Source organism: Neolamprologus brichardi, chromosome 22 (assembly GCF_056152115.1).
Source record: "Neolamprologus brichardi isolate AB-2024 chromosome 22, ASM5615211v1, whole genome shotgun sequence".
In the NCBI taxonomy this organism is placed as follows: Eukaryota; Metazoa; Chordata; class Actinopteri; order Cichliformes; family Cichlidae; genus Neolamprologus; species Neolamprologus brichardi.
The window spans coordinates 7,383,484-7,400,069 of NC_142124.1; the positions used below are offsets into that span (position 1 = coordinate 7,383,484).

At 41.0% G+C, this 16,586-nt stretch overlaps 2 protein-coding genes across 2 annotated transcripts; both read left to right on the plus strand.

Annotated features, from left to right (window-relative positions):
• Positions 1-4,473: 4,473 nt before the first annotated feature.
• On the plus strand, positions 4,474-9,516 carry LOC102776882 (snaclec macrovipecetin subunit beta-like). Its single transcript, XM_087835475.1, has 7 exons — positions 4,474-4,724; positions 4,856-4,882; positions 5,170-5,214; positions 8,631-8,800; positions 8,950-9,084; positions 9,253-9,340; positions 9,440-9,516. The coding sequence occupies exons 1-7, from the start codon at positions 4,673-4,675 to the stop codon at positions 9,514-9,516; spliced, it is 594 nt and encodes a 197-aa protein (XP_087691601.1). The 5' UTR covers positions 4,474-4,672.
• Positions 9,517-11,219: 1,703 nt separating this feature from the next.
• Positions 11,220-15,647, plus strand: zgc:91910 (Zinc finger protein 706-like). Its single transcript, XM_006794437.3, has 4 exons — positions 11,220-11,333; positions 12,851-13,001; positions 14,215-14,343; positions 14,668-15,647. The coding sequence occupies exons 2-3, from the start codon at positions 12,867-12,869 to the stop codon at positions 14,308-14,310; spliced, it is 231 nt and encodes a 76-aa protein (XP_006794500.1). The 5' UTR covers positions 11,220-11,333; positions 12,851-12,866; the 3' UTR covers positions 14,311-14,343; positions 14,668-15,647.
• The last annotated feature ends 939 nt before the right edge of the window (positions 15,648-16,586 follow it).

A 16,586-nucleotide genomic window follows, 5' to 3' on the forward strand; every position in this document is an offset into this window, starting at 1 on the left:
TGGAGCTGGGCTATCAGCTCATCAGTGCTGACGTAAGAGGAAGCATATCTGTAGGCAAGCAGGGAAATCCCTTTAAGCTGAGTGTGTGTGTGTGTGTGTGCGTGCGTTGTACTCCTGTGTTCTTGAGGACCAACTCTGATTTAACCCCCGTGATGGTGAGGATGTTCTTCCTGTCCTCACTGTATTGTTTTTTTTTTCTTTAAATAGTTGGACCCCAGAGAATGTGTGTGTGTCTGAGTGTGTGTGTGTGTCTGTGTATGTGTGCGTCTGAGAATACTCCCACCTACAGTCTGAACAGCCAGTGTTTTAGGAATAGAGCAGCCAACAATACTGATTTTTAGTACGCAGTACAGACCACTTGAAAGTTTGTAGTATAGTATATTTGATACTATTGTACCATTGCCTCCACCTGCTCTTTTCCTCCACCCCACCTTTTTTTTTTTTTTTTTTTTTTTAATTGCTCCACACGTTCACATTAATTTTACACGAGGAGAATCACTCTCCCCCGCCAGTCACTTCATTTGTTTGTGGCGGGTTAAAGCCGGCTGCATCCCCTTTTCTCTGTTGTAAGAGCCCAACCAGCACGTTTGATCGACTCTGCGGGTCGACGGCGTTCACACGCAGAGCTGTCAGTCTTTTCTGAGGCAATGAAAAGCTGTGACCAAGCCTGAGGAGAGGACTCAAATGTGGCTGGTTTCAGAAGCCATTTTACTTCCTAACTCTCCTCCTCCTCTTATCGCACGTGTAAATATCACTGATTTTTATTTGTTCCTCTTTTTACTTTTATTACAGAGTTGTTTATATCTTATTTCCCCTCATTAAGCTGTCTTAGTTCCTGCATTTTTGTAAATAATTTTTTTCACTACCCAAAATGTAAATACTGCAAAAGTGAAAAGGAAAAAAAAAACAGCCACTCCTCATGTTTGTTGACGATCTTTCTCTCTCCTTCTTTCTTGTGTACCAGTGAAACTGTTTAGTAGCTCGTTCTGTCTCTCCTTTAGTCCTCTGTGGACTGACTGACTGCTGAATGAGCCTCTTATAAGGGTTCTGTTCCATAATGCTCTCTCTCAGCTCGCCGAGTGTGAATATAATCAGCTAATCTGACGCCTGTAAAGGACTGAGCCATTTAAAAGCAGCATCCTGGGTTTGAGTCTATCCCGAGAAGCCAGCCAGTGACGTCAATAAATGTGAAATGTCCAGAACATTAAACCATTAAAGTGAGACTTAAGGGGTTTATTTTTGATTTAAGTGTGATTATATCTAAAAGAGCTGTTTATGTACAGGATGTTCCACTTACTCCCACCTGCACTAATTCAATCCTCCAACAGGTCCTTTTCCTGCAGCTTGTCCCAGAAAGAGGAAAAACATGGACTGTAAATTTAATTGGAAAAACATAAAAAAGCAAAAGAAAATCTCTTTGCAGGTTGTGTAGGTCATATTTACAGTAGTCATTACCTTTTGACTGTAGATGGCGAAAACCAGCAAGCCTAATCCTTATAGCACAGATCAAGTAATGCACTCATTTTCATTATTAGGCTAAGTAATTGCTCCTGTTACTGCTTCACAGGGGGTAGAGTACAAAGTACAGGGAGCCCATAAAAATTCAGTGAAGGTCAGTGTGCAGTGTAGTTATTTTATTCCTCACACTCAAACGCACCACTCTCACTCATTTCAGTCATAGTTTGGTTTGTTAAGCACAGACTGTATATAAAAGATGGACGTAGCCCCTGATTCTGAAACGTGAAGCCAAGGTTCTGGTTGCTTAGATGACCCATCAGGGTATTTATCACCTCTTCATACGTCAGTCATTGGTATCCTTCGTTTCAGTCGCTTCAATCACTCGTCTTGAAGTGTAGTTTATGTTTTTGGACACGCCCACTTGTCTGTTGTTACTGCAAGTCTCTGAACATGGATGGAGAATAAATCAGGGCGTGCTTATTGGTTAAGAAGTTGCGATCTTGCTTTTCTTTCATTTCACAGTCGGGTCTACCCCCTCACTATGATGTCTCGTTACAGAAAGCTAAGATGGCGACAGTGAAAATATCTGCTCAGGGGCTTTATAACATGACCTCACTAACCAATGGGTCACCTGACAGGAGTTATGTCCATCATTTATTTACAGTCTGTGGCATAAAGTTGAAAGTTAACTCTTAGCTTCTCCAGCTCCAGTTAAGAACTTTTATCGGAGTTCATAAAGCTCTTTAGTGTTTTTTGTTTATTTTTACGTGTGGTTGTACTTCCTGTATTTCTTGCCTTGTAAGTGGAGCAGGTTTAAAAGGCACCTGAGATTTATGTCCTACTGAGTTATATGATGGTGCTTTATTAGGTGCCTCTCTGTCTCCCCCATTATACGAAATGTGTCCTTCAGTGTTGGCGCTCTGAGGCTTAACCACAGCTCCAGTTGTCATCGTCATAAGGAGCTTGGAGGAGTGTTAGTGACTTTCCAGGATTAACAGCTTTTCACTTTTGACTTCCACTTGCCTCAATCTATGCGTTTATAAACTGCTTGGTTATGGTTTCGGAAAATTTTCGTGCTTTTTACCCAGAGCATCACAACACAGATGCCAGCAGGTTTGACAACGCAGTCTTAACTGACGCCTCGGGATCAGAGCGAGCTTCTCATTAATTCTCATTTTGGAACAGAACTCTTTTTGCTTGTTGTGACAGTTTGCAAAATATGATTACTGTGCAGTATCGAGAGGAAAAGTGTCGAGCCATGTCACAGGTGTTTAGTTGGGTTAAAGTCCAGCTAGTACTCAACATGTGGGCATTTTTATGTTTATGCGCTGTGGCATTCAGAATCGCTGCTAACGATCACAACAGGGTGGACATGGGCCCCTGTGTTACGACAGACCTATCAGGTGTGTGTGGATGTACATTACTGACAGTTTCATGAAGTCTGAATCTCAGAAATTGTTCTTAAATTCTCTGAAAACTCAGATGTTAATATTACCTCCTTTAAAAAAAACAAATCACATCTGTTAATTTTTTATTTAATCTGTTTACTTTAGTGTCACTCTGGCCTGTAGACCACTGAGCCTGAGTGCTGGAGGGAGAGGGAGAGAGAAACAAACAAGTCTGTCTCTGTTCTGTGTGCGTACGATATGGACTCATTTACTGTAATAAAGTGATGAAACTGTGTCACAGCGTGGGTTGTCTTGTTTGTGACTTGGATTAAAAGTTAAAAAAAATGTATCTACAGTTCGAGCTCTTTGTGGGCCAAACCTGCAGAAACAAGCTTGTTCTCTCACTGAGATGTCTCACTTCTGCTTACTTTGGCAGACCATCACCTAATACATCACTTTAAATCACGTCCCTGATTAAAGGGTGAATAATTATATTGGACTCTGTCTGCGAGTAAATTGCAGTGTATTGGTATCTTTTTTCTTTTTTTTTTAATTTTTAGTTCCTTGCTTAAAGACCTCCGGGCCACAGACACACAGTTGGGGCCCCACCCAAGAGGGAAAATGAAAGGAACACTTTTTAGTCACAGTTCAGCATCAAGTCTGTTAAGCTTCACGAATATTGATCTTGTCAGTTAAGTAGAGAGGGTTTTAATCACTTTAAGCTTCTTTGCTGTCAATTAAATTAACTGGTCCACTAGAGGTTCAACAATCAGACAACCCCCAAAAGGAATGGTTTTACAGGTGGAATCCACTGACATTTTTTTCCCCCCCTCATCTTCTCTGGGGGGTTATTTTCACCAGTTTTGCATGGTCTACTGTCACTACTGGTAGCTGTACCCTACAGAGGTTGCGCAAGTAGTCCAATTTCTGGATTCACAGAAGTACGTGCCATTGCTAGGTTTGCTATGTCACCCAGCACAGCACATGGAGGAGAGTCCAGGAGACGGACAGTTACTCGACAGCGCGTTAGGTCCTTATCAATGTGACCAGTATCTGGTTTTACAAGTAGAGACAGAATGAACACAAAACCCCTTTTTCCCTTTGATAATTTTCATTTGTATCACATGATGTTGCATCCTTTTGTTCCTAACACATCTATCTAGAAGTATAGATATCCAGGAGTCTTCCTGTTGAGTTGTTTTCAAACTATTCCTTTCTATACAGCATCTCAAGGGAGGAAACTGCATTTGGTGATGTCCCTGAGTTCTAGACTTCAGGCAGTCATTGACTGCAAACTTTAATCCAAGTATTAAAAACAATCATTATAAAAATACTGAATTATGCCGGTTTGTTCAATCAAATCTGCATTGTTGGGTTTAAAATCCCCTGTAGTAATGTACGCAGGCAAAACTACAAGACTTCTGTGTTTAGGGCCATAATTTGTTGGACAGTGGCGTACCTATTGAAGTGGTCAAGAAGTGAAGACTTTGCAGACGCTACAGAATTTTCATGAATTTGCTTGGTCATCGGTGCAGGTGTGCACTTTTTGGAACACAACACCTGTTTTGGAGTCTGCAGAACAGTTATTGATTAATTTTTTATGAAGTCATTTTTTAACTATGCCTAATTCAATCAGTAACCATTAGTAAAAAATTGTTTCCTTGTTTCTCTTGTATATAAGAGTTTGTTATTTCACAGGACTCCAGAATTCAGCCGAGAGATTAAACTTCACTGAAGCAGGTGCCTGAACTTTCTGTTGTTCTTTCCTTTGGGTTTGTTTGTATTTATTACTTTTCTTTGCAGCAGTCCATCACCCAAAACAAGCTATGAGGGTATTTTTCCTTCTTTGTGCCGGCGTTGCTTTGTGTATCACAACAGGTGAGACTCATCACAACAAAGAAAACCAATGAACAGAAAAAAAATCATAGCGACATATATGATGCACGTCTTTGTCAACAACAAAGTAGTTTCTGAAAATTCTTAACTTCAGTCTAAATACTTTTTCACAGCAAATCCAGCGCCTGGCATGAAGCAAGGTAAAAGTCCTTGTGATGCATCTTTAACATTAAGTAGCAAAATTAAGTAACATTAGTTACTGCCAGCACAGAGGCTACATAGAGGTAACTTTTTCTCCAGATAAGTATTTTCTATGTTTTGTGGCTTTGTTCGTGCAATAACAATTAACTGGAAGAAAATGGTACAAATGTGTAAGTAACTGTGTTCCCTGAGGTCAGTGCTACTTCTACTGTCCTGCTGCACATGCAAAGCTGACAATGTACATTAAAACCTACATTTGATCCATTCTTGATATGTTCTGTACTAGAGTCACCACAGGAGCTGATCCCTGCTCAGCAAAACATGACTGATGGTAAGGGAGAATATTTCTTAACTTGTCTGTCCTTCAATCGCGGGTCCTCTACCGGAGGCCTGGGAACTTCAGGGTACTGTACAGTATCCATGCTGCTCCTATGACTTTCCTCTTCTAGACAGAAATCTCAGATATCATTCTAAGTTTGGGGGTCACTGCACCAAATGCTCTGATTACTACGAGGAGCAGATTTTCTGCACCAGCTCTCTCAAGTATTTCTCAAGCTTCTCATGTTCCTTCTTCCTAATGTTGCTATCACTACATCTATCACTACGGCCTTCTTGCTCTGCTTGTCCACCACTACAATGTCCATTTAATTTGCCATAACTACTAGTTATGGGTCGTTCGCGAACGAAATGGCTCTTAGAGCCGGATCTTTGAAGTGAACGACGCGAGCCGGCTCCTTATTGGGAGCCGTGAGGTTTTTTTTTTCTTTCTCTCACCCTCTCTCTCGCCCTTTTTTCGGCTAAACTCCGCACGCGCGGCCTGTACTTTGCGCTGGGCAGAGGGGGGAGGGGCGTTAATTACACTTGCAGTAGCACAGGAACAGAGCCAGAGAGAAAGAGAGCAAGGGACAACAACGTCACATTAGAAAGGTATAGTAATCATCCACTATTTTCAGTTGCAGATGATAAAGGATTCAGAAATCATGCAGGCCCATATGACAGAATGTGCATCTTCTTTTTGTTTTAATATTTTAATTTATATTTAATTGTGTTGTGGTTTGCAGTGTTTTGTGTTGTTTCACGTTAAATTTGTTTAAAAGGAAAAAGCTGAAAATTTAAATAGTTAAAAGTTTAAAATGTAAATAGTTGTTTTTTGTATTTTATTATTTATTTATTACATTTTATGTGGAGTGAATAAATAAAAGTATATTTACGGTGGCCCTTAGAGACAAAGCACGTACAAACTCCAACACACGTACAAACTCCTAAGCATGTACAAACTCCAAAACGCGTAAAAACTCAGACGCACGTACAAACTCAGAATCACGTACAAAAGACAACAGAAGTGCTCCAGGATGCTAGGGCGCAGTGTTGAGCTTTTGTTACCTAGTGGCTACACAAGCCAGGAAGTATCAACAACCGGATTTGGTGTGTGGTAGTAACAGGTAAATGATTTTTTTTTTAAATTATTTGAATAAATATGAGTGCTTGTCTATAAATACACAAACAATACGCACATGCTTTCAATTGTGTAATTTAAGTGATCTGGGTAGCTCTGTTTTGGAAGTTCAGTTAACACTAGAAATGTGTTTTGGAGTTTGTACGTGCTTTAGTTTGTACGTGATTTGTCTATATAAACATATATAAATAAAACCACTTTTTTTACATTAGTAATTCCTTTTCTGCATAATTTTATATTATTGTTAATGATTAAATAATTAAAGCAACAAAACAACCTGAAGAGCCGGTTCGGAGCCGAAAGAGCCGGCTCTTTTTAGTGAGCCGAACCGAAAGAGCCGGATCTCTAAAAAGAGCCGGAAATCCCATCACTAATAACTAGTTTGTCCCACAGGATCATTCTCAACCACCTTAGGGGGTGTATCTCTTTGGGACATTTAGGCCATACTCAGCATAGATGTTCCTGTGTATTGTTATGTAGTAGGATTCCAACTTTTCCCTATTCTCATCCCCTGTGCACTTATGCCATAGCCTTAACACCTGACGTGAGTCTTGCTAGTCCAGGCAACTTCAGTTATATATCTCCCACTCATGTACCGACAGTGTTGGGGAGTAACGGAATACATGTACCGCCGTTACGTATTTAAAATACAAAATATGAGTAACTGTATTCTGTTACAGTTACCGTTTAAAAAGGTGGTATTTAGAATACAGTTACTTTGTTGAAATAAATGGATTACACGGCGGTACTTCCCTGTTTCATATTGTGGCGGGTCAGGACTGTTTGGGTTTTGTTTGACAGCTACGTTCTGTTGTTCCAGGTGGCAGCGTTACGGTTGCCATGGTTACAGGGTGACGCTCTCTCTGCGTGTTTCCCGGGTGAGAGAGCGCCTGTTGTTGTGCTAAGCTAATAGGCAGAATGCTACAGGTATAGCTCTAAAGAATGTAGCATCATGGGCAGTGTAGTCCGTGCTGCAGGGAGAATGGACTGCCATACCCGTTATGTGTCTGTGAGCGAGGGAGGGAGAAAAAGGAAAAGCACGAGTTGTTATCGAGCAGAAACGGGAGCTGGAAGCATGTAAATATAATAATAACCACTGCAGCCAAGAAGAGTGCCTGACGAGCCCAGTTGTAAGTAAGCTATTAAGACTCGACTGTACACGTGTTTGTGTTTTCCTCCAAAAACAATAAGTTCCGTTGGAGCAGCCTTTCAACGCCTCTCTCTGTCTCTCACTAGCAAAGTTGACCCAGACAACAAAGTAAAGCTAGTTTTCAGCTACGAGCCCGACACAGAACCCACCGTATTAGCCAGAGGTCCCTTTACTACGGTTCGGAGCCGCGGACCTTCAGTAACAGTAATAAATCACAGCAATAGTACATTCATGTAGTTGTAAACAGCATGATAATATATTAAGTAATCCAAAGTATTCAGAATACGTTACTCTCATTGAGTAACGTAACGGAATACCTTACAGAATACATTTTGGGGCATGTATTCTGTAATGGAATACATTTTAAAAGTAACCTTCCCAACACTGTGTACCGAGGTAGGCTTTGGGGGGCTTAACCTACAGCAAGCTGGACTGGAAGGTTTGGTAGCACAGGAACAAGCTCTGAGCACAAGCTCCAGCTGTGTAAAGAAGCCCCTGAGCAATCCAGCACATAGCAGCAGGGTGCAAGAAGCTAGCAAGATTACATGGGTCTTCCAGATACAGGCAAACTCTGATGATGGCTAACCAACTGGGCTTAGTAGTGGTGAACAACCAGAGGAAGATGGCTGTGGTGTTAGATGTAGCTATACAAAGTGCTAGCAATATCAAGAAGAAGGAGCACGAGAACCTTGAGAAATACCAAGAGCTGAGAAAGTAGCTGGAGAAGATGTGAAGGGTGAAGGCAACAGTGGTCACCGTGGTAATCCAAGCCCTCGGTCAGTGACCCCCAAACTGAGCGAGCGACTCCAGCAGATCACAGGAATGTCATCCAAGATCTCTGTAACAGGAACCGCAAACAGTGCGGCACTAGGAACAGCAAAAATACTGCGCAGGACCCTCAAGCTCCTAGGCCTCTGGTAGAGGACGTGAGCGTGAAGGATAAAGACTCGCCTGCATGGCAATTGTGTCATTTTTTTTCATTATATATAAAAAAGAAATTATAACTTATATAAATTATAAAATGTAGAGAAACTCTCTGAATTAAGTCTATTGTCTATGGAATACCAGCACTTTCCCCAAGTTCGAACTTCTTCATCTCTCGTCAATTCAGGATGTAGTTCATTAACTATTTTTTAACCAGAGATGAAGAGAGGGCAGCCACTGCAAAAAGCAGGAAGGACGGCTGTAGGGAAAGAGGGATTCGCTGAGCTTCCAAACCAATATGGAGGGAACTGTCCCCCTGAGTTTCATGAGCACAGGGGGCAATGCTTCGGCTTCTTTAATATCCCCCGGGCTTGGATAGATGCCGAGGTAAGCGTGTTACATCATAATTCTACTGAAGACCTTTAGAAATTACTCAGAAATCCATTATTTTCCGTAGTTAAAAAAGTAACTTAAGCGTGCAGTTACCATTGAAGTCTGACGCACTGTGTTTGCCTGTGATGTGTCTGCTTTTACAGAAATATTGTTGTTTGTGGTTTGATGTCAACCTCGCCTCCATCCATGAATGGGATGAGTATGTTTTCGTAATAAAGCTCATGAATGAAATGGGATACCATGGTCCGGCCTGGATTGGCGCCTCTGATGCTGTCAGGGTAATGTAAAATCCAATTAATTATTATTATAGCAGAACATTTATGCTAAAGAATGAATGTCTCCCTGCTTGTTGTAAATACGTGCCTTGACTGTTGTTATGATTTTATTTTTACAGCTGAATTCTTCTTACATTGGTTGCCGCTGCTTGTCTTTTTTGTTTTTTACAGTTTGGAGATTGGCTATGGAGTGATGGTTCAGTAACTGATTTCAACATGAACCCTGACTGGAATAAATGGGGACGTTGCCTCTCAATAGGTTCAAATGGTAACGTGACTAAATCAAGTGACTGCAGAAATGCATGAATGTATTTTGAAATATAAAGCAGAATGGTCACTCTTCTTCTTTTCTTATCAGATTACCCCACATCGAAACGTCACGATTGTGAAGAGAGTCTTCCTTTCATTTGTGCACGTAGACCAGGGCTGTGTTAAGCACTTACCTGCAATCAATCACATGAAACCAAAATCTAAAATTCCTTTCCTTTTTTGCAAAATAAAAGTGGTTTCTCTTAAATCATAGCTCAGTTCTGTTTTATTTATTTCTCTTCATGCATTGCCCCGGGGTACATCAGCATAATACGTATATGAATGTCACGGTACAAAGCAGGGTTGATACAGTCTCATATATGAATCGGGTCTGCTTTTTATTTTCATAAAATGTCGACTGTTTGATGAGGTCTTCTCTCATGGTACCCCCGGTATAGATCAGTGTCATCAGCATACAGCAGGGTCTTTACATCAGGATAAACAGAAGGGCGTGATATGATCTAAACATGGTGAAGGCTGCATCAGGAAGGGCATCCAGTATACAATCTTTCCCAAATCAAACCTCCAAAATCACAGTATTTCTCTACCAGACCAGATGGAGCCCTGATTAACAACAACTGCCTCCTGTGCTATTGGCTAATAGTGTGCCAGTGGAAACGGTGATATTGTTGACACTTAAATGTAGAGACTATGACTGGTTAGATTAGATTAGATAAAACTTTATTAATCCCTCGGGTGGGTTCCTCTGGGAAATTTGTTTTCCAAAAAAGCACAGCACCGACAGAAGTTACAGAGTTAAGAATATTATATATATATATATATATATACACACATATATAAATACAAAGACATATATAGATAAAATATACAAAGGGGATAAATAGAATAAATAGGAATAAAAATAAAAATAAAAATACAAGTGAATTGCACATTTCAAGTATGGTTAAGAGAGAGAGCAGGATGATATGACATGGAGAAGGAAGGTAGATGTGTGAAAAAAGACCAAGTGGAAGGGAAACAAGGCTGGGAGCGTTAGAAGTAGATTTAAGGTGTTGTGTCATGCTGTAGATAGGAAGCAAAATGGGGTAGAGTTAAGAGGAGGAAGAGCATGTTAGTAATGTTCTGGAGGTACAGAGAGAGTCAGACAGGAGTTTGAAACTAAAAATGGAAGGGCTGATGTTGAATCACGTCAGTGTATATGCCCCATAGATTGGATATCAATTAAGAGAAAGAAAAATTCTGGAGTAAGTTGGATGAAGTGATAGAGATTGTAAAATGTAGCTAGGCAGCATCAGATGATAGTCTGTCGGACAACTTTAGAAATCCAAAAGAAGAAGTGGGTGAAGACAGAGTCAAGGATTAAATGGTGGAAGTACAAGAAGGAAGAATGTTGAGAACTCTTCTAAACCACTCTCTGGTGGTGCTGAGGTGTTTGATACATCCTCTGGACAGAGGAAAGAAAATAAGGAGACTTGGTGATGTAATGAGGAAGTGCAGGAAAGTTTTCAAAGGAAAACAGCAAAGAAAAAGTAGGATAGTCAGGGAGATGAATAAAGTTGACAGGAGTACTGAGAGGCGCCATGTACAACAAAGAGAGAGGAGGAGAAACAAAGGCTTCTAATCAGAATACCTTTATAATCCCTAAGGAAATTATGTGAAAATTAGAGTAAGTTGTATTGGAGGCAGGACATTAAGGAAAGACCAAATGACTTCCATTAATTGGGTGGGCTTTTGTTTTACAGATTGAAACCAAGCATAAAAGGAAATAAAAAAATAACAACTATAATAACTCAGGTGTATCACAACGTCACTCGTTCGGGGCTAGATAGTTATGAACGTGAAGCTCCGCCCCGGTCCTACAGGGGGCGCTGCTGGTCTCGTTGTCGCATTTCAAAGCTTAGATAAAAGCCTCCGCAGCTTCCTTTAGCACATTAAAAAAAGAGATAACGACAAAGGAGCGAAGGCAGAGCCGCATCTCGAAGGTAAAACCGCAGAAAAATCTCCCTGTTAGGGACCTGTTATTTATTCTGGCGTTTTTTAATCCGGATTTGTACTTAACACTGCTTCGTCTTCAGTATAAAAACACCGCACAGCTCTGTAACTCGCGATCACGTGTAATATCAGCTTCCCTAGCTAGCTCAGCTAACAGGGTTAGCAAGGCGGCCCCGGCTGAGGAGAGGCCCGCTGGCGGTGATGACGGTTTTCAGCTGTTTATTTAAAATTTTGGCAGGAAAACAATAAAAAGTCAGTGGCATCGGTTAGTTATTAGTAACCTGTTAGAGGCTCTCCTCGGTCGTCGAGGGTAGCTGCTGTTAACGATCTTTAAAGGACTGAAAGTTGTGATGATTTGACGCCTTTACTTTTTTTATGAGAATATACACAGGGTCATAAGTGGTGCTTGATTAATGCGTGTTGTTCCCCTTAAGATCATTTATTGGTTGGCGCCGTCCGGATTTCCAATTGTATTGATATCAAAGTCCTTCTACAAGCTAACCTCTCCACTCGGCAGCCATGTTAGTAACGCCCCCCAGGCAGTTATGTTTGAAGTGTTAAGTAAATCAAGTTTGGTTGTTGGTCCCCGGGACCATAAAATCTGTATTGATGCGTTTGGAATAACTGTATAATTCAAATCGTTTAAAATGTGTGAAAAGTTGTATCTGCAGTCGCATCCAGACACTGCCACAGCAAGTCACTTGAGAGCTTACTTTTTAGTAGATATATAATTATAAATATATGTTATAACGACTAACCTGCCTACATTTTCTTTGATTAGTCGAGGATTATATCAGTAACTCTTCTTACTACTGACCCCGTAGTACTGCAGTCACATCATCTAGTTGATCTCCTGAGGGTACCTGAGGTCACATAGTCCGGTTTCAAGCTTCGGTCAGTTCTTCTCGCAGTGATCCTTCTTCTATCGTACTTGGGGTGATGATATCTCTCCCTTGTAGCACGTGTGTTGTACCTTGTCAATCTCTAGCTGTGGGAGCATAGGGGGGTCTAGCCTTAGGACTGGATACAGACACTCTAGGTGGGAATCAAACATGCAACTCCCGCTCCAAAGGCGTGAAGACCATCCGACTCTGCTAGATCAAACACACCGTGGTGACCCCACAATAATAAAGGTCCACTCAAGAAGAGATTGTGGCTGCTGGATCACTTTGACAATTAAAGAAGTCCGTAATCATATAATACAAATGTTTAATACTGAAAGGTAAAATCTGGCACTTATACAGAACTTTATGAAAAAGTTGACAAAGTAAATTTTTACAAATGTATTACAGCTATGCCACGAACATTTCAGTCAAGCTCCCTTCACCAGAGAGTAATTCAGTGTGTCAATAATCCAAATCAGTTTGATTTTAAGCCTTTATTGTCTGAAGAAAAAAACTCTTCTTATTATCAGATCCCTGAAGATACTTAGTTTAATGCAAAAGAAATGCACGGCTATAAGGTAGGTTCTTGTGCCGTTATAACTTGCTGCTGGTCGTTCCTGCAGGTTGAAGCTGAGGGCCATGGCTCGTGGGCAGCAGAAGATTCAGTCCCAGCAGAAGAACGCCAAGAAGGCAGCAGAGAAGAAGAAATCTCAGGGCGCTGACCAGAAGACTGCAGCCAAGGCCGCTCTGGTCCACACCTGCCCCGTCTGCCGGGTAAGAAACAGCCACAGCTTCTGCTTTCACCTTTGTTTTTAAAATGTTGATGCTTCATATTTTAAGATGTTAAAACAACCAGTCAGCAGCTGCATACGTCATGTGGCTGGGTTTGTGCATGTGAGAGACGAGGGAAACTCTTTAGAGCAGTGATTCTTTTTGTCTGTATGCAATAATTTCAGTAATTGTCATAGGTTCAAGTTAATTGCAGGGAGTTTCTCGTAATGGTCACGTAAATATCTCGGTTAAGTACAACCAGGGCCAGAGATGGAAAAGGTCAGAGGTCATTTAGCTGGGTTTTTAAAATGTAGCTTACGGAGTCTGAAGTGATTGAAAGTAGTTTGCATCCACTTTAGTAATTATTCAGCTGATGGCCACAGATTAGGTACGTTTGAACTTTCTTACCTCCTCAGGTTCATGTGCACAAATCCACTGTGTGGATTATTAAAGAGCAGGTGGATCAGTCCAGATGTTACACCGCTTTTTGTTTAAAGGATGTCATTTGACATCTTCCACTGTTAGGCTCACGTTCAGGTTGTAGCTACAAGCTGCGACAGTCTCAGACGTTAATGTGGAATAACTTGTTAGCAGGATTGATTTTACATGAATTTTAGACAAGATTTTTTTTGTACTGGAAGCTTTTTGGTTTCTGTTTGTAGTCTGAATAATGTTAACCAATCATGGGAAGGCTTTACCTGCAGGTAAATGGTCTATGTGGAAAGCAAGAGAAACACAGTGGCTGAAATTAACTGTAGAAATTTGTCAGTTTAGCTTTTTAAAATCTGCATCCTAGTTTGAACTGTAAACACTGAAACACAAGACAGGAAACCAGGCTTGAATATCTTTCTGCCATCAGCACTGGAAACCCCAAAACTTTGAATTTCCCCCAGAGGCTCAGTCAGATGATAGCTGATAGTTTCAAACATTGTTAAACTCACAGTGCTAGTTGGTGCATTTTCGGTTAAGTGTTCTTTAAGGGTTTTGCCCCCAGTCAGCAAACACAAAGTGGTCTGAAACATGTAAGAAAATAGTTTATCTGATAAAGATTTTCCTGGATCAGAATCTAAGTACGATAAGCTAACATACTTAGGTTAAGTAAGGCTGCTGTTGCCTTACTTAACCTGCTGTGCCAGGGGAAGTGAAGCCCTGTTAATGGTTGGAATGAGACCTTTTTGGTGTTTTGTTTCTCATGCTTTTACTGTCCTCCTTTCAGACACAGATGCCCGACCCCAAAACCTTCAAGCAGCACTTTGAGAGCAAACATCCCAAGTCCCCCATGCCTCCCGAGCTCGCGGATGTTCAGGCATAAAGGACTGCTGACTGGACCTGAACCTGAATCTGGGTGAGTAGTACCTGTAGTGTTTAAAAAATACAGTGTTTCCACTCTCCAGGTTTCAAATTTAGACCAGAATTTGCTCTGCCAGGTTGCTTACTGGTCAGATTTGTGTTGTATGATGTTGGATGCACTACAAGTCCTCCTCGGACTGCAGCTGGCGTCGGTAGTCCTCATTTCTGCTTTGGAGACCGGCTGTGAGTTGACGGGACCGAAAGCAGATTGAGAACTTTCTTGATTCTGTTTAAATTAATATTGGAGTGAAACTACACAGCAAACATGAGGAAACTATGTTTAAACTGTAAACATGACCCCACAAACTGTTGCTTACAGATACACAATGACTACGGATTAAACATCGACTCGCGGCACCTGAAGGACGTTGGCGACGAACGCTGGGACCTCTCACGGACATCGGGTTGGGAAGGCGGCACGGGGCGGATGTGTGTATGTGCTGTGTACGTACATGTTTGTGTAAGAGAAAACAGTAATGATGGGGCAGACGTACACCAGCAGCCCAATTTTATATTTATTGTGTACAACTACCTTGTTATTCCAGGTTGGGGAGGATGGGGAGGGGGGGAAGCAGAACCAGCAAGATTATCTGTCTGCTTACACTGAATCAAAATTGTGACTAATGACGGGGATCTGGAAAAGCTTCAATAGGATGTAAAATAACATTTCTGAATGTGCGTCTACCTGACAGCCGGTTCTATTGAAACGGTGTCGTCCAATGAGGCGACGGCACATTCACTTCACTCTCACATGGACGTGGCTCTGCTGTCGGGTCAACTCTTCAGCTCTGATTTTTCTTTCTCTCCCCAAAAAATCCCAAAATTGGCTCCTTAAGACGACTAAACGTTTCCTTTAACTTCCTGTCTGTATGGTCGGACTCCACAGCTTTGCCTCCTCTATGCTGCTGCTGCTCCACAGGTGTCCACACTCGGTAACACCTTACAACAGTACCTCACGTGAACCACACAGCAAGTCTATAACGCACTCTTTTTCAAATCTCTTCCACTTGGACTTCTCAGTGTCATCCTTCTTGGCAATAACACCCCCCATCTTTGTCCCGCCTCAGTTAAAGCAGGAGTTGTTCTGTAAACCAAACACGCAGCTCTGTGCTCGGTGATGCTTTCAGCTGTAGTTTGAAGAAGCTGTACGTAGCCCCAAAGGACTGAGAGAGAAATCATTTAGTTCAGAAACTGCAAAAGATAAAGAGTTAAGGATTTTCTTTTTGGGTCTTTAAATCACTAGCAAGCAAAAATAATTTGTTTTCACTGTAACTTTTTTTTTTTTTTTACCCTTTTCAATAAATTGAAAAATGTATTTAATGTGATCGGTCTGCTCAGATGCCTTTTATTCTGCATGAGAATCGTTTGTGTGTGTATTAGCTGGCCTGACTTGAACGTTACTCAGACTGTGACTATTAACAGTCTTTAACTCAGACTTACTACTTCAGGCTAACATAAAAAGAGGTTAAGTTAAAAGTTGGGGATGGATTTGCATGAAATTTTGTTTTACAGGCGATGATTTCAAGACAATTTAGAAAATATCAAACTAATCTGGATCCACAGACTCAATGCAGGTGTGGAGCAGTCTTGGTCTGCTCCTGCTGAAATAAATAGTCTATTTAATTCTTAATATTAGCACATGAGTATGCAGATATTTATAGACAACAGAAGAGTTCTGGTAATAGACGTGTTCTGGTTTGAATTATTAGTCTGAATAAATGTTAATTGGACAGTCATGTGATCGATTAAGTGCTGCCTACATCTGTCTATGGCTACAGCCCGCACTGGTGAGGCAGCAATGATGATATTAATTTAACCGCTCTCTTTGCTGCTGTTTGTTTGTAATCATTATTTTAAACACTCGGTTCATTTTTAGCACATCCTGATGAAGAAATCACTTTAATTTGTGATTTTATTTACTTTTTTGATTGAATATTGGTGACGATAACAGATTTGACTTTTCTTTATCTATTAGCTGTAATTCTAGCAAGATTTAACAGCTTTTTAAGCTTAATACGTTTAAGCATTTGCAGCACTAACTGAATACAGGTAAATTCTCATGGTTGTTGGTGAGATACAGCTCAACAGTTTACTTATATACAACATGCCTTCAGCAAAAAATCTGTGTTATTCTTAAAGAATCGGAGAAACCGCGGAGCTCCAATTTGATTTTAGAGCAAACATAATGTGCTCCAGACCAGCTACATGTTCAGCGTAAGTCACTGTTGTGATTTAGAC